Raw genomic sequence first — 18,574 nt, forward strand, 5'->3', positions numbered from 1 at the left:
ATTCAGCTTCACTAGCCTACGGGCTGTTTCTAGCACGTGACAATCCATCTCCAGACTTTGCACCTTTGCACTAGCCGAATCTCATGCCTGGAGTGCTCTCCCTTCCTGCATCCGCCTTTCAGCTGCTCTGAAGACTCAGCACAAACCCCACCTTCTCCAGGCCTTTTCGGGTTCCTAGCCCCCGACCCCCTTTCCTCTGAGATGCCTTCCCATCTACTCTGCATGCATCGCGTGTGGACCAAGGGATAAGCAGGTCGTTTTCCCTATTAGAATGCAGCTCCCTGAGGGCAGGGACCTGTGCCTTGCTTCACTAAATCAATGCTTGATTGACTGATAAGGCCGAGCACCCGACCCAGGTGATAGCAAGGTGTAGGGGAAGAGGTGATTGGCGGGGGCCTGGAACGGGGGTGGGGGTGGGGAGGGGCCGCCAGGTGCCCGGGGCGCCCGCCCACTCCCGCACCCGAGCGGCCCGGGTGGAACAATAAAGCGGAATGGTGAGAGCATCCCGGGTCGCGGCAAGGCCGGAGCGAAGCTGCGGTCCCGACTCGGCCGAACGGGCAGCAACCTCGCCTCCCCTCCCCCGGGCGGCACCGACACCGCCGCGGGACGGTCGGGCTTCGGCAGCCCCGGCTCCGGCCGCCGGCTCCCCAGGGGTCTTTCTCCCAGCGCGCCCCAGAGCCTTCTCGGGAGTCCGAGGCCCCGGCGCGCGCGTAGCGGCGGGGCCGGGGGGGGGGGAGAGGGAGGGACGGCTCAGGGACGCCAAGGCATTTCCGGTTCAAAGACCCTCCCATCCCACACACCCCCTTCTCCCTCCTCCGAGGCTTCTGGGGATCCTGGCGCTGATTGGGCGACGCGAGGAAACCGCGCCTCGGAGGAAAGTGGAGGCGCCAACCTTTCTTTGCATCCCCGCCCTCCAACCTCCATCATGCCTCCTCCCTCCCCCTCCCTCTTACCACCTCCCCCACCCCCCCCTCCCCGCACGCGACCACGCGCACGCTCGCGCACCCGGGGAAGCCGCCTCGGTCGCTGCGTCTTCGCGCCGCCATTCGGGAAAGGAGCCGCGCGCGCGCGCAGCAGGGGCCCGCGGACCCCGTCGAGGAGGCCGCCGCCGCCGCTGCGTGGCCTGCGGTCCGCAAGGAACGGGCTGACCCGGTCCCACCCCCCTGGCCCGGCTCTCCCCCGCACACCACGTGCCCGCCGCTCCCCCCTCCCCCCCTGCCCTGCACGGTAGGAACGCTTGCGGAGCTGGCTTAACGGGGGAGGGGGAGGGGCTGCGGAGTGAGTGAGTGTGTGTGTGTGTGCGTGTGCGCGAGTGTGTGTGTGTTGGGGCGCGCGAGATCGGGATGGATGGGGGAGGGGGACGTCTGCCCTCACGCCCTTTCATGTTTTGTTTCCGCGCTTGCATTTAACGGGATGCTGGTGTGCCAGCCACCGATGATCTGATTTAGCAATAAAATTCTCGGGCTTTTCCACGCAGGGACAAGGGCTGGAGGGGCGGGCGTTGGGCCTCGCGTATACAAGTGTGCAAGGTGCCCCGCCCAGGAGTAACCCTAAAAAAGCCTCTATTCCTGGAGGGGAGCAGTAGTAGCTTAGAAAAGTGAGCTTCTGATGTGGCTCTCCACCTGCTTTTCTCTGGGTCCAGGACTCTCTGCCTAGGACTAGCGACTTCGTAAATTACATTGCAGCTTTTAATAAAAAAAAAAAAAAAAAAAAAAAAAAAAAGCAAAAACAACCCAGTAGGTCTTGCTGCCACGGTAGAAAGAGGTAGACCCGTGGGGGGGGGGGGGGGGGGGCAGTGCAAGATTGCACAAGATTTGATTAAAAGCCCCATGCAAGTTGAAAAGAGACTGTGAAAGCTGAGAGTGTTCATTATCTTCTCTCTTGCTTTCCATTGTCTGTAACTAGATAGTATCAACTTATGTTAGGATATTTAGTAGCCGTTAAAGAGTAAAGATCAGTAGCGAAGTACCGTATGCTTCATCCACTCCAGTGGATAAACACAAGATAAATTGGAAATAGGTAGCACTAAAATTCCATTTGCGTTGTGTAGTTTTTTTTTTTGCAGGCTTCTCCCCAAAATTCTTGTGCAGTATCTTGTCTGTAGTTGGCTATCAAGAAATGTTTGCTAAATGTGATTCATAAATAAAATAAATGGCTATAACATAATATAATAATAAAAATAAATCGATAGTCCAGAAAAAAATCTTTGAAAAATATGTATTTACACAAGATACAAAATGGTTGTGAAACTGTGGTACATACATACAGAGTTATGGCAAATCAGTACCAGATGGTGAGATGGCAAAGCAGGGCTCTTACTATCATCAAAGATTAATATGCATCTATTTAGGAAAAGAAGTAGATTTATAGTAGAATGAAATGAGACTAGGTGCTGAGTTTTGTGGGTAGATTAGAATAACTAGGGCAGGAGTAATTTTGATTAATATAGACTGGTTAGAATTATTTGTAGATTTAGATTTAGTTAGGAATGGAATGATTTAAACATTACTCAGAGATTTGGGCCTTGGAATTTTGAAAGTGAAAAATTCATAGAGATTAATTGCGTAGTCCACACTACCTTCAAATATAGATATTGTTTCTTCAGTGTTCCTGACATTGTCATCAAGATGTACTTGAATGTTTTAGTGACAGCAAATTTGCTGTTATGTGATACAGCTTACTCCTCATTGAATAGCTCATTGAATTGTTAGAAAGTTCTTTCTTATACTGAGTCAGAATCTGTTTCCTTGTAACATCAAATTGGCCCTAATTCTGCCCTCTTGAGCAACACAAACAAACCTAATCCCATTCACATGACACTCTTTCAAATAATTGAAAGTAACTATCATGTTGCCCCTTGTGAGCTCCTTGAGAGCAGGGATAGTCTTTTGCCTTTCTTTGTATCCACAGCGCTTAATAGATACTTGGGTTTCATGCTTAATAGATACTTATTGACTTGACTTTTCTAAAGGCGAAATGCTCACAGCTCACTCATCTGCTCCACACAGGACATAGTTTCAACATTTCTTAACATCTTGACTACTCTCTAGAATCTCTCTAGTTTGTCCTTGTCTCTCTCAAAGTGTGGTGTCCAGAAATGATCATGATACTCTAGACAGCTGTCTTAGCTGCCATATCACACTGAAACATTAGGCTCTCTATCAATATGGTGCTATGGTAGCCAAGAGAGTTAGTGGAATCTTATGTTTCATTAGGAAATGCATAGTATGCAGGAAAAAGGTTTGGTTAGACCACATCTGGAGTATTGTGTTCAGTTCCACATTTTAGGAGGGATGTTGGTAAGTTGGAAAAGCGTCCCAAGGAGGGCTCAACTGTAGGGTGAAGAGTTAATTGGGAATGTTTAGCCTATAGAAAAGAAGAATCAGGGAGGTTACGATAGCTGTTTTCCAGTATTTGAAAGGCTGGCACATGAAAGAAGAGTTAGATCTGTGTTGCTTGGCCCTAAGGTTCAGATAGAAGGAGCAGCAGCAGGTGTAAAGAAGTTTATAAAATTAGGCTTGATATCAGGAAAAAACTTTCTAACAAATAAAGCTGTTCAAATACATGATGTGCTGCCTCAAAGGTTCTTCTCACTGGACATCTTGAGGCAAGTTGGATAACCATTTGTCTAGATAATTTGTTGCTCATAGGATTCTTTTTCTGATTTGGGCTAGATTAGACAGCCATACTGTGATTCTTTGTAATCTAACAACTGTGGTGATAGTGGGATTTTTATTGTCTTTGATCTGAAAACTATATTACTGCACCTTAAAATTTTGTTTGTTTTTGACAAGCATATCACGCTGTTGATTGGGCTCATTATTGAATTTGTGGTCAACTCTAGATCTGTGCAGAGTTTTGGATTAATCTCTCTTAAATTTCATCTTTGTTTTGACTCATTCCTACTTTTTGAAATTGTCGTGTCACCCAGGTTTGTGTCATGAGCAGATTTAATAAGTTTATGTTTTATTAAAATATTGATGAGAACAGGCCAAGGACAGAAATCTTTATGGCAGGCCACAATCTCCAGATCTGTCCTGAAGTATTAATTATCTCTCCTGGTTGTATGACTCCATCCTAAAGTGTGGTTGGCTGTCCCTTATTTTCCCACTTGGGAAAAATATCCCATGAGGATATCATGATACTAATATCTGATGTGCTAAAATCAAGACATACCACACTTATGGTTTCATCTTCCAGTTGAATAGTCAAAAAATGATATAAGGTTTATTTGGTATAATCCTTCTTAATAAATTCATGTTGGCACTGAGTGATCACCTTATATGAATGGCCCTAAACCATTTGCTCAGAAATCTGTTCTAGAATTTGACCATTGAATAACATTAAAGGTTATCCCTTTGTTACATTTGGAATCCATATTTTAGCCTTAAATAGACAATTTGTCTAACTTCAGTCTTCTGGTAACTTATTCTGTCCTTGCTTTCCCAAAGACTACAAGTTGGGGTTTTGTGATTGCACTTGTAAATTCTTTTAGCACCTGGTTTATAAATCCTCTGGACCCAGAGGCCTGAATTTATTCTTTTTGAATGACATTTGTTCTGCTCTTTACAGTGTGAGAATTGAAGTTGAGGAAATCTGCTCTTTTTCTCTTCTAAGTTAGCATCACATCATCTTCTCCAGATACTGTCCCTATTCCTTCTTTGCTAATCGTTTTGCTCTAAACATAATATTTGTAAAAAGTTGTCCCACATCCCTTTTTGTTGTCTCTAGCATTTCTTCAAAGTCTTAGATTGTTTTGGGTTTTGCTTTTCCTAACACTGTTCTTTTACTTTCACACCACTCTGACCTTTTGTACATGTACTTTTAAGTCTGAGCTCTTCAGAGAACTCCCTCTTAATTTTTTTTTAGAAATCTTTATTTTTTCTCTTCAAGATATTTTGATTGTATAGTTTGAATGGCATATTTTGAGTCATCTAGTTTTTAGTCATTCTTTTTTGTTTATGTGATACTTATTCATTTCTCTAAAGTTTTAAAAACAGCTCTTTTTAAAAGTACAGAGAATATGACTCAAACCAGAATCTCATTTAATGAGAATGAATTCAAACCTCTAGGTCCAGAGGATTTGGGCTAGGTACTAACAGATACTGTGATTACAGGTTTGTATACTTTTTTATATCTCTAACTTTCCTATTCTATTTTTTTTTAACAAAGCATAGTATTCTTTGGTCATAGTCCAATCATAGTTTCAGTCTATTGAATCACAATGACCCAAGAAATTAATGTTTATCTTCTTTTGTTAGAATTTTAAGTTTTCAGTATTACCAGTATTTGGCATACAGACATCTGAAACTCTAAATTGTTATCAGTTGTCTTTCCTGAACCTTTACCATATGAAGAGAAGTAACATTGCTATGTTATATGATCTTCTAGAAAATCCAGTTTTACAGTTATGTCTGAGCATTTTTCATCTTTCCTCTTGAATTTCAGTTTAGAAACCTTTTCATCAGGTGAGAATCTCCTGCCAGACATTTTCTTCTCAGACTTTATAGGACAATTGTCACTTGCCCGAAGTCCTTTATTTTGCTGCCATACAAGCCATGATCCAGTAATACATTGTTTCTATTTCTCCTCTGTTACATCCATCAATTAATAGAATCTTAGAGTTAAAAGGTACCCTGGAAGTCAGCTAGTACTACTCTACACATAAGAGATTCCTAACTGGAAGTAATTCTCTTATTGAACAATTTCTTGATGATGTTGTTATCTTTAAAGCACTTGTTATTTTGTTTCTTTCTTGACTTTCTTTCTGGAATATTTTTTATATTCTAACCAGGAATACAATATGGGTTGAATGTGAGATATGGTCCCAGCTCTCAAAGAACTTACAAATATGGAGGGAAGTAAGACCCTGAGATAGTGATAATAAACAATATTACATGCCTAGTTTACTAGTAAAAGAAATGAAGTACAGTGAAAAGACTGAGGAGAAAGGAGGTTACGTATCACTGATTCGTAAGGGTAAGGGAATGCTTTTTGGAAGAGGTGGTTTTTGAGTTGGGCTTTAAAGGATTGGTAAGTATTCATCAGGTAAAGAAAAGGAGGGAAGACATCACAGGCATGGGTAGCCTGAGCAAAAGCATAGAAATGTGGGAGCAAAATGTAAGTTCATTTTTACTGAAGTATGTGTCGGGTGGAGAGTTGTCTATTTTGATGGAAGCGTATGTATAGTGGAGCATTATTTGGTTTAAAAGGTAGAGTGATTCCAGGTTGTGCATGCTTTTGAACAGAGAAGTGAGAGCCAGATCTGTGAATAAGAAAGATTTTACTAGCAGTGATATGAACGATGTGTTAAAGAAGGGAGAGAATAGATTCAGGAAGCCCTGGAAGGAGACAGGAGTTTAGCTAGGTGTTGCTGAGGATCTGTCCTAGATTGGTGGTAGTGGGATTAAAGAGGTAGGGGAACTCACTGAAACATGATGTGGTGATAGAATTGACAAGATCCAGTACCTGATTGATGTTAAAGGAGGGAGAGGGGAAGAGTTAGGTTATAAATTTAGGAGAATGGGTGAGTGCAAGCTCCTCACTGCTTTCCCCTCAAGGAAAGTGTAAGAAGACTGGAAACGTAAGAAGGGGCCAGGTTATGAAGGACTTTAAAAAATTTTTAATATTTTATTTTTCCCTGATGACATGTAAAAAAATTTTAACATTTGTGTTTTAAAACTTTTGAGTTACAGATTCTCTCCCTCCCTCCCATATTGAAAAGGCAAGCCATTTGATATAGGTTATACACATGCAGTCATGCACAACATATTTCCTTGTTATTCATGTTGTGAAAGAAAACAGACAAAAAAAAAGAAAAATAAAGAAAAAGTATTCTTTTATCTGCATTCAGATTCCATCAGTTCTTTCTCTGTAGGTGGATAGCATTTTTCCTTGTAAGTCTATGAAGTACTTCAGAAGCCCAATGGAGGATTTAAAATTTGATCATGGGTATATTAGGGAGCCACTGGAGGTCAAACCTATACTTCCGGAAGTTCATTTTGACAGCTGAGTGGAGGATGAACTGGAGTGGAAAGAGACTTGAGGAGGGAGACCAGCAAGCTATTTCAATAGTCTTGGCTTGAGGTGATGAAGCTCTGCACTAAGGTGGTGTACATGCCAAAGGAGAGAAGGAGGCTTATTTGAGAATTATGACAAAGGTAGAATTGATAGAACTTTCCAGTCATATGAATGGAGGTGAGAAAAAGTGAGGAGTTGAGGATGACACCGAAATTTTGAACCTGGATGACTGGGAGGATGATAGTGCCTTCAACTGTAATAGGGAAGTTAAGAAGAGAGGAGGGTTTGGAGGAAAAGGTAATAGGTTCAGTTTGGGACATGTTGAGTTTAAGATGTCAATAGGACATCTACTTCAAGATGTCCAGTAAACAGTTGGAGATGCAAGCCTGGAGGTTGGATGAGAAAGGTTAGGATTGGATAAGTAAACTTGAGAATAATCTGTATAAAGATGATAATTGAATCCATGGGAGCAGATGAGATCATCAAGTGGAATGGTATAGATGGAGAAGAGAAAAGGGTCCGGGATAGCTTTATGTGATACCCATAGTTAACAGGTGCAACTTGGATATAAATCCAGCCAAGGAGACTGAGAAGGAGCAGTCTGACATGTAGGACAATGTCTGTATTTCTTGGTTATTGAGATAAATACATTCCTTTGTGGCTTCCCTTTAACATTGTTTAGGAATCTGGCTGTTACTATTTTCACTGCTCTGGGCTCATAGCTGCTTAGGGGAAACAGTATTTTGTATCTACTTGGCCCTTTCTTTCTTTCCTTCCTTTCTGGTGACTTCTTGATAATAAACAGTGTTATTTAATTCTATTAGAAACTCATCTCCTATCTCTCAAAAGCTTTCAATCTTCTCAGTAATAGGCAATACTTAGCTCACCTACCCCTGTGCCTGTTCCGTTGCTCCTGAGAATGAAGCTACATTGTGCAAGATCAGTAGAAGAAAGCATGGATGACTGATTTCAATAGAATTGAGATAAAGTAATATGATATATTGTATTAGACGGATGTGTACCACACATGTTTCTTTGTGTTTATAGATTTAGTTACAAAACAGTTCCTGACTCTACCCTTTCACTTTTGCATCTTTGAAGCTTAAGGTGCAACAAAAAGAAGCATTTGTTTGTACAGTGAGTTGTAAATATGTGAATTAGTAACCCATGAAGTTGTATTAGCTGAAAATGTCATGAGGCTTAGGAAAAGTTTAGGTTAATAATTGAGCAATATATGCTAATGAGTTATTAAAGGTGTACTGGCAGAGAGGGAAGCCACCCCATTATCCTACAAAATATTATCTGAGTATGTGGCCTTAGAGTGACTGCTGACAGTCTGTCATTTTGCCTTTTCTTGTAATATTAGACTGGTATCTAGACCCATCAAATAACTAGCATTAAACCCCCCACCCCAACCCATAGGAGGAATCAGTCAATCAATAAGCATTTATTAAAGGCTTACTGTGGGCCGGGTTTGGTGTAATAAGCACTGGGAATTCAAAAGAATGTGAGAACAATCCTAGCCTACAAGTAGTTTACATTATACAGGGGTGGTGGTGGAGAGACACCATGTAAATAAATAGGTGTATATATAAGATAACATACATTCTAGATGGAAAGTAACCATAAAGGGCAAGACTCTTAATAGGCCTGGGAAAGGCCTCCTGCAGTAGGTGACTGAGCTCAGTATTGAAAGAAGCAAGGGATTCTAAGAGGAGGAAGAGCATTCTATATCTAGGGGACAGCCAGTACAAAAGCATGGAGACAGGAGATAGATGGAGTGTCATGTGTGAGAAGCAGCAAGTAGGCCTGGGTAGCTGGATCAGAGTTTGTGTAAGGGAGTAAAGTATAAGAAGACTGGAAAAGTCTTCTGGACCTTGAAAGGGTCAGTTTGTGAAGACATTTTATGCCAAACCAAAGGACTTTATATTCACTCTTAGAGGAAATGAGGAACCACTGAGGCTTATTGATGGGGGGAAGGAGAGTGTAGTGTTGAGTAACATGATCAGAGCTTGAGAGGAAAAACTTTGACAACTTTATGGAGGATAGATTCAAATGGGGAGACACTTGAGGCCATGAGATCAGTTAGAAGACTATTGTAATATTACAGGAGAGAGATGATGATAAAAATTATTAAAGTAGGGTGGCAGCTGTGTAAGTATAGAAAAGGATATGTATGTGTGAGATGCTGTAGAGAAAGAAATAACAAGATTTGGCAGTGGAGTGGATATGTGGGGTAAGAGGAAGGAGTTGAGGGGGTAGTACTGAAGTTTTCAACCTAGGTGACTCAACAGTGGCTACCTTCAACAGTAATAGGCAAGTCCAAAGGGGAGAGGACTTGGTGGAAAAAATAGCAAATTCTATTTTGGACATCTTGAGCTGTAAAAAGCCTATGTGTTATCCAGTCCAATAGGCAGATACTTATTGGAGAAACTAGGGCTAGATAAAGATCTGGGAATCATTTGCATAAAGGTGATCATTGAAATTTGTGACATCACTGAGTGTGATACTGTGGAAGGAGAAGAGAAAAGGGTGCAGGAAAGAGCCTTGGGGACACCCACCATTAGTAATGGATATAATGTGGATGTACCGAGATCCAGCAAAGGAGACTGAGGAATGGTCAAACAGGTAAGAAGTGTAATCGATAGAGAACAATGTTAGAAAAATCTGTCAGGAAGAAATTAACCAGGAGAAGGAGGTTGACCACAGTGTCACCAGCTGGAGAGAGGTAACTGAATGGGCATGAGAATTGAAAAAAAGGCCATTAGATATGGCATTGGTCATAAGTGGTACTTGGTAACTTTGGAGAGAGTAACAGTTGCAGAGAGTTTAAAAGAGAGTAAACTTTTTCAAAGAGTTTATCTGAGGAGAAGAGAGATGTTGGGCAATTGCTAATATGAAGTTGAAGATTTTCATTAACAATTGGATAGACGTGGGCAGCAGAGAAAGGGCCGATAGATAAAGAAAGCGTGATGATTAGAACACGAGTGGTGATAATGTTGGGAGCAGTCTACTGAAGAATGTCAAGGGGATGGGATCAAGGCTGCATGTAAAGAGGTTTGCCTTGACACAGAGGAGGACTGCTTCTTCATCAAAGATGAGTGAAGGAGATTATAGTGGGGAGTGATGTCAGAAGGGTAAGAAATTAGGAAAACCAAGGAGCAATTGGTTTCTTTTTTTTTTCAATGGAGTATGAGACAAGATCCTCAAATAAGAGTATGGGGGGAGGAGTGCTGTGGGTGTTTTGAGAGAAGAGAAGGTTTGGAATAATTGTAGTGGTAAGTGGGGTGAAGAATCGATTAGGGACAAGTAGAAAGATGCTGCAGTGAGAGTACAACTGAAATGAGAACATAAATCTATATTGGGCCCAATTTAAAAAAGGGCAGGGAATTGAATCCAGTGTTTTAAAATGAAAGATACAGTCTAATTCTCCCTTCTCTGTCTACTTTTTCAGCTTCCACCCCTAGTCCTTCATGTTTGCTTCTCTATGCAAGGTGAAGGCCAGATACTCTGGCTTAGCTAAAAAGCCATGTAGGATATCTGGTCTTTGAAAACCATTTTTGAGGCATCTGGTAAGATTTCTTTCATAACCTACTATATAATTTCTTCCAGCAACAATCTTATCTCCTCATCTTTTCTCAATTTTTTTTTCCTGGCCTCTCCCCTACTTTAGGAGTATTTGCTTTGAATTTATTAAGCCATATTCCATTAGCATTCCTTTTACTTACCTTTCTTTTCTTTTGAGTCTTGATATTTCTTGTCCTTTGTAATCCAGAATCTTTGTGTTTCTGAAATCTTTGCATAATGCGTTATGTTTTGGAGGGATTACAAATGTATGCATGTGTGAAAGTCCTAAGGTTTGATTTGCTGAATTCCATTCCCTTATTCCCTTCTTGCCCTGTGGACTCCCTATTTATAGAATTTTACCTGGCACTCTGTATTGCAGAATGCTTATAGAAATGTGTGGGCAACTCTTAGGAGCACACACAGCCGGACAGTGAGTCACTTAGTACTTGACCTTTGTGTGAAAAGAAAAAAGACTTTGAAGTCTTTAAAGTAAAAGCTACCAGGATTTGACAAGTAGGACAAAAAAGTCTGGGCAACAGGTGAACACAATGGGAGAGATTTGGAGATTGGTCAGAGGAGTTAAAAGTAGGCAGATTGAGGTAACTGGATTGAGAGAGAGGGGAAAAAATAGAAGAGTTGAAACTTGGAGATTCTGGAAATCTGAAAGGTAATTGAGTGGTAAACTGACCTCCAAAGAGAGATAGAGGTCTAAGAAGGTATAAAGATGTAAAACTTGAGAATAAAGTTTGACAAACAGGATGGGAACATGAAGTGAAAGCAAGCAAAGACTGGTGGATCTAGATTGGTGGTTGGAATAGGGAATGGTGGGTGGGAAATGGGAGAAAAGCTGCATTAGAGTTTAGGAGCTGCTTGGGTTTTGTATTGTGGTGTTGGTTGCCAGGTATTGTTAGAAACAGGTATAAACAGGGTAAAAGGTAGAAATAGAGAGGATGGTGAATGTGAGCAGAGAAGGGCTAAGTTGTGGCAGACAGGCTAAGCAACAAGATTAAGGGGAGGGGGAGAAGAGGGAATTGAATTAACTAAAACATTTGGTGCTCTCTGTTGGCAGAATGTTAGTGATACAGATAAAGAATGAAGAGGTTTTTCCCTTCAAGGATCTTACTTTTTTACTTAAGGTACAACAGGTGCATAGAGAAGTAAATACAAAGTAATTTAAGACATGGGTTTCCAGTTTGCTTTTATGAAATACATCTTTTCATGTGTTAGTATGTTATCTTGCCTTTTTTTATTGCTAAGTAAGTGGCCATTTTTTTGGACTCCTCCAAATATCTGCAGGGCAACATACTAGGTCCTGTGGAAAATGGAAAATACTGTCAATGGAGTTTTTTATTTAACCCATATTGGATTATAGAGACTCTTTTTTTCAGTAGTTAGTAGTAGGGAGAATTGTAGAATTGGGACATAGGAAGGAGAAGAAAATTGCAGTGCATGAGTATGAACTATAGATTACAAAAAAAAAGGTGGTATATATGTAAGGATTAAACTGCATAGAGAGAATGTGAAATTAGGACAAAGAATGGTTTAAAGCTATTTTAAATGCTTTGTATATGGTATTTTCTATTTTAGAATTAGTTGTCATTATAGGATTTAGAGCTACCATGAACTTTAGAAATGAAATTATCCATTATTCTCACTTTATAGGAGAGGAAACAGGTTCAGAGCATTTAAATGACTTGCCCAAGGCCTCATACAAGGGTAGAGCTGGGATTCAAACCCGGGTCATTTGATTCCACATTAAGTGCTTTTCCCACTCCATAATATACTGCCTTATCTGTGTGTTTTGCTTTTTCAATCGAGAAAGTAGGTAAAAATGCACATGTAAGTTCTTTAGTTAAACTAGGAAGCTTACAGGTTGATTATGAAAGTATCAGGTTGCTGCTTGACACAAGTAAAACTTTGGCAAGTTGCTTAGGTGAGCACATGTGGAGAGGGCAGTATTGACTTGATAGCCACAATTTCATTCGTAGGAACCACTTCTATCATTACAGATTTATAGGATCATAGTTTTAGAGCTTGCAGGGACCTTAGGTGTCATGGGGTTAAAACCCTTCTTTTTACAGTTGAAGAAACTGAGGCCCAGAGAGGTTAAGTAATTTTATCCAGGGTTGTTTGAAGGGACTTCTGGTTGAAAATGGCTCCTAGGTTATAAGGATAGAGCTAAAGCAATTGGCAGCTCGAGTGGTTTATAGAAATGTGACATTTCCCTTAGTTCAAGTCATTGTTATAGAATGGCTTTGGAAGCAAAATGGTACAAGGAAAGAGAGTACTGTATCTGAGTTTTATGTTCAAATCCTGCTTCTGATCCTTATCATTCTGTGATATCTCAGGCAAAGAATTTAATATTCCTGGACCCCAGTTTCATCATCTATAAACTGAGGGGTTGAAGCAATGGAATGACCTTTGAAGTCCCTTCTATATCTAGATCTGTGAAACACAGTTTTCCACTTTGAGTGTATGTTGATTTTACAAAATAGTTTTTCTTGATATCTTTTGTTTCTACATCCCCTGGATTTTCCCCTATATCATTTCTCTTCCTCCTCTTCTCAGATAGTGATCCTTGATAACAAACAATTTTGAGGGAGGGAAAAAAATAAAGAGAAAAAAAGAAAAAATGTAGTAAAACTTACTAACATGTTGAAAAAATCTGATGTTATTAGTTTAACACTATTTCTGCTTGGTTTTAGTCAAAAATACTTTGGGGCTATTGATTTTGAGGTTTTCTACCTATATTGAAGACTGCAGTGTATCACAAATTTCTTTTGTTTTATTTGTTGTATTTATTCATTATAGGGAAGAATGAAGACCTAAAGTATTTTACCAAAGTTTTGAATAATGCCAGGGAGAGCTACAAAAGTTAAAGGGAGATGTGGGGAAAAGAATTAATACTCTGAAGAATACTCTTTCCAGTTCTCTCAGGTGACATATGTCGTTCTATACTTCAGAAAAGTTCAAAAAGAAGACCTGTGGATAGTTTATACATAATGGCACTGTTAGTAACAGTTGTTAAAATTAATAGGAATTTTGTGATTTGCTAAAACCTAATGCAAAACTGAAAGATTTTAATATATTATTTAAAAAAATTCAGCAATATGAAAATCTATAAATTTGACTTTTACAGAACATGTTAATTAAAAGAAGACATTTTTGTTAATATCTTTAATGCAGCTCTATATTCATTTGTGAAGTCTATCTTAGTGATGTTTGAATATTTTTAATTAAAAGTGGCACATAAGTGGTGAGAGAAAATTTTCATTGTTTCATAGGCAAATAAAATCATTCTGTATGTAATCATTATGCTTATAATTGAGACTAATCCCCTTTTGTTGTCCATATTCTGTATTTCAGAGGTTAAACTTGGAGAGAAACACTTGTAATATTTCAATATTAGTAGCAGTCTATTGTAGCATCATGCTACATGGGAAGATTCTCTGGAGGGTCATTCCTAGACTTGTGAAGTTATCTTTTAAAGGTCATCATCTTTTCCAGGTTAATATCTGGTTTATTTAATGCTTTTTGATGAAGACTGGAAATATAAAACACTATTTGTATTCTTTAGGCCGTTAAGTCTAAAATGTCCTGAATTTTGTTTCAAGATTTGTCACTCAGTGCTCCAAAATCATTGTGTTAAGGCAGTGTGGTTTTTGAGAGTCACATAAGTCTCTAGTCAGAGACACAGATTCAGTGTTTTTTTAGAATCCCATAATCTTTGCAGAGATGTACATCTGGCAAATATACCATCCTCAGTACATTTTATTATTTGTAATTATGTAACTTGAATGGGTTGGGAAAGAATTGCATTCAAATAATAAAATATTATATGAGAAATTATGATAACTCAACTGGTTTTTCCTTTTTTGCAGCAACATTGACGTGATTTCAAAGGACCTGTGCAAGTTGTAGCAGATTTTTTAAAAATGGAAGTATTCCCAGAACTTCGTAAACAACCGGAACGTTTGGAATGTGATCACTGCAGTTTCAAAGGCACAGATTATGAAAATGTACAAATCCATATGGGTACCATCCATCCAGAGTATTGTGATGAAATGGATGCTGGTGGGTTAGGTAAAATGATATTTTATCAGAAAACCGCAAAGTTGTTTCACTGCCATAAATGTTTCTTTACCAGCAAAATGTACTGCAATGTGTACTATCACATTACATCCCAACATTCAGTAAAAGATAAGTGGGATGATAAACAGAAAAAACAGTTGGACAAGGAGACAGAACCTGTGAAAACCCTTCTCTTTTCAGAGTCCCAGAAAATGTCTAATTCATCTGAGATTCAGAAATCCATGTCTGTTTTTTCAACGGAGTCACAGAAATCTGCTCCTATTCAGTCTTCAGAATCACCTCACACTACCCCTGATAGTTCTCCAGAGCTCCAGAAACCTGCTTCTGTTGTTTCTGCAGAGTCACAGAAACTTTCTGTTGCTGGCCCTGACTCTCAAAAACCTGTCCTTCCTGAGTCTCAGAAACCTTCCCCTGTTCCTTCTCCAGAATCCTCAGAACTTGTCCCTCTGGCTTCTTTGGAACCACAGAAACTTACTTCTGTGTCTCCTGAGCCGCAGAAGTCTCCTGTTGCTAATCCTTTGGCCCAGAAGCTCTCTCATTTTACAGAGACATTGAGAACTCCTTTGTCAACTTCCCCTGAGCCACAAGAACCAGTTTTAGCTTCCTCCCCTGAGCCTTGGGGATCATCTCCAAGTTCATCTCCTGAATCCCAGAAACCAGCTCTGACGGAATCCCCTGAGCCTCGGAGGCCATCACCAGCTGTTTCTCCCGAGTCTTGGAAGCCATCACCTGCTGTGTCCCCCGAGCCAAGGAGGCCAGCCCCAGCAGTATCACCAGGTCCTTGGAAGCCTGTGGTATCTACATCCCCTCGACCTTGGAAACCTCCTCCATCTTTATCACCTGGACCTTGGAAGCCTACTAGTAAGCCTGCTCCTTCTGTATCACCTGGACCTTGGAAACCTTTACCTCTATCACCTGGCCCTTGGAAGCCAAGTCCGCCTATGTCACCTGGATCCTGGAAGCCTTTACCTGTATCACCTGGTTCATGGAAATCTACCACATCTCCTGAGACCTGGAAGCCTGGACCCCCAGAACTTCGAAAGACGTCTCCTATGTCACCTGACCTCTGGAAGCCAGGTCCCTCTTCCCCAGAGACTCGTAAATCTGGCCCCGCTTTGTCCCCTGAGCCTCGTAAACCAGCTCCCTCTTCCCCTGAGGCCCGGAAGGTAGGTCCCCCATTATCTCCAGAGGCCAAGAAAGCAGGTCCTCCATTGTCACCTGAACTCCGTATGCCAGGTCCCCCACTGTCCCCTGAGCCCCGTAAACCAGGTCCTCCGTTGTCACCTGAACTCCGTAAACTAAGTCCCTCTTTGTCCCCTGAGGCTCGAAAAGCAGGCCCCCCTTTATCCCCTGAGCTCCGAAAGTCAGGTCCCCCACTCTCACCTGAAATTCGAAAGGCAGTTCCCCCGTTGTCCCCTGACCTTCGTAAGTCAGGACCTCCAGGATTATCTGAGCTTCGTAAGTCAGGTCCCCCATTGTCCCCTGAGCTCCGAAAATCAGGCACTTCTGTGTCTCCTGACCACCAGAAATCTTCAGTATCACCAGAACTCTGGAAGGTTTCTTCTGATCAATGGAAACCTTCTATTTCTGGAGAGCCATGGAAATCTGCCTCTAACGATTTTACTGAATCCCAGAAGGCTGCTCCTCCTGGGTCTCCGGATATCTGGAAGTCTTCCTTTTTTCTTGAACATCAGAAATCTGTCTTCTCTGAATCTCGGAAACCTGGTCCTCCTGGGTCATCTGAACCTCCTAAAATGGCTTCAGAGACCCGAAAATCTGCCCTTTTTCCTGAGTGCCCCAAAGCCTTGCTATCTTCTGAGCCCCGGAAACGGTCTTTCTTCTCAGATTTGAAGAAACATACTCCTTTTTCTGAGCTTTCCAAATCTGTCGCTATATACCCTGAATCTCAGAAATTAGTTGAATCTAGTGAGTATGATGTCCAAACAGAGGCCATAGAAGATCAAAAAGATGATATTTTGGCTCAGGAAGATGCATTATATCCTTGTCAAAAGAAGCTCAAGAAAGACAACCAAGAGAACTCTGATGCAGAACTTAGTAGCAGTGAATGTGGAAAAGCAGATTTAGATTTCCTAGATCTAAAAGGCCAGGAATCTAACAGTGATCAAGAGCAAGTTGATGTGGAATCAGTTGATTTCACTAAAGAGAAAATGGATGTTACTGATCAGCCAAAAAGCATCCTGCAGTTTACAGATGAGAAGGAGGCTTTTATCTCTGAGGAGGAGATAGCAAAATATATGAAACGTGGAAAAGGAAAATATTTTTGCAAGATCTGTTGTTGTCGTGCTATGAAAAAAGGTGCTGTTTTGCATCATTTGGTTAACAAGCATAATGTTCATAGCCCGTATAAATGCACAATATGTGGGAAGGCTTTTCTTTTGGAATCTCTCCTTAAAAATCATGTTGCAGCTCATGGGCAAAGTTTACTTAAGTGTCCACGTTGTAATTTTGAATCAAATTTCCCAAGAGGCTTTAAGAAACATTTAACCCATTGTCAAAACCGTCACAATGAAGAGGCTAATAAGAAGCTTATGGAAACTATTGAGCCTCCTCCTCCACCCCCACCCCCACCTCCTCCTCCACCCCCACCACCTCCCCCTCCACCTGAAGAGCAAACCTAATTTTGAAAATTATGTATTATATACTTCAAAAATTTATCTACTAAAATCAACTTTTGAAAGTGTTGCTCTTTTAGCCAATTAAGTAGTTTAGTTGAATAAGTAGAAGTGAAGAGTTGAAAAGGTTGTATGATGTTTAGTTTGTGTCAGTAGTAGTGTAGAAAAGAAACTTTCCAGGATTTTTAGAGTATCTGTTCATGTGCCTATCTTACAAATCAATAAATTCATACTGGATGTTCCAGATGGGTTGAATTCCTTGAATTTCTTCTCCGTGTATAATACATCATGAAAGGTTATATACATTCCATTTAATTATAACTTTACACATATTCTTAGATAATGCAGTGAAATTTATCTTTTTGTGAAACTAAGTTCAAATTGAGAGGCAGCATGGAGTCAGAAAGATGTTCAAGTTCCACATCTGACACATTCTGGTATTGTGACCCTGGGCAAGTCATAGCAGCCTCCCAATGTCGTGCCCCCAGGCAACAGTGAGACTAAGTTGTAGACTAGTTGCTAGTCTGCTTTGGTAGAGCAAATATCTTTGCCCCATAAAATCACAAGTCTGGACCAAAAAAAATCCTTTAAAAAATTTACAATGCTTGGTAGTGACAATGTTTATGAATTAATTATTAGGGGAAGATGCCCCAGTTTCCCTTTTTTTTAATTAAAAAAAGCAGTTTTATTTTTTAAATCACTTGGAATATCTTTTTCGTTTTTTCACAGATGTAAGTCATTTTGGAATTGAGAATTTAATAATGCAGAAGGTAAATCAGCATTATTTGTAAATCTTGAACCATTTCTAAACTAATGATTGGACTTTTTTCTTTTATATGTTTTGGAAAACTTAAATTTTTATTGATATATTACAAATAGAAGTCTATGAAGGAGCAACAGCAATGTACAATATTATATATCATATTCCTCCATTAGAATGTAAGCTCTTTGTGGGCAGGGATTTTTTACTTTTGTCTTTGTATTCCCATTGCCTTGCACATAGGCGCTTAATAAATGCTTGTTGGATTGGATTGGAATTTTAGGTTTGTGGGAAATATGATTTCTTTTTATATATTCTGAGAATCTTAAGGAATTGCCACTCCTGTTCACTCCCCTGATCATAAGTCCTAAGAGGTGACAAGTAGAACACAGGAGGAGTGGAAGATATGAGGGAACTACCTGGTCCCATACTGCATTTGACAACCCTGTTGGTGTGATTTAGGAAGGGATTAAATGTAGCTGGATTTTAGGAACTGATAGAG

The 18,574-nt window shown here is 40.4% G+C and overlaps 1 protein-coding gene across 5 annotated transcripts; it reads left to right on the forward strand.

Annotated features, from left to right (window-relative positions):
* The first annotated feature begins 1,169 nt into the window (after positions 1-1,169).
* LOC114046096 (chromosome alignment-maintaining phosphoprotein 1-like) lies at positions 1,170-18,291 on the forward strand. 5 transcript variants are annotated; one of them, XM_027866344.1, is made up of 4 exons: positions 10,513-10,592; positions 13,399-13,524; positions 13,954-14,094; positions 14,469-18,291. In XM_027866344.1, exon 4 carries the CDS (start codon positions 14,523-14,525, stop codon positions 17,316-17,318), a length of 2,796 nt encoding a protein of 931 aa, XP_027722145.1. In that variant the 5' UTR covers positions 10,513-10,592; positions 13,399-13,524; positions 13,954-14,094; positions 14,469-14,522; the 3' UTR covers positions 17,319-18,291. The 5 variants fall into 5 exon arrangements, with proteins under 5 accessions (XP_027722148.1, XP_027722145.1, XP_027722147.1 ...); XM_027866346.1 differs by lacking the exon at positions 13,954-14,094; XM_027866345.1 differs by lacking the exon at positions 13,399-13,524 and having other exon boundaries at positions 10,514-10,592.
* The last annotated feature ends 283 nt before the right edge of the window (positions 18,292-18,574 follow it).

Source organism: Vombatus ursinus, unplaced genomic scaffold, assembly GCF_900497805.2.
Source record: "Vombatus ursinus unplaced genomic scaffold, bare-nosed wombat genome assembly UNPS02014781.1, whole genome shotgun sequence".
Taxonomy (NCBI): Eukaryota; Metazoa; Chordata; class Mammalia; order Diprotodontia; family Vombatidae; genus Vombatus; species Vombatus ursinus.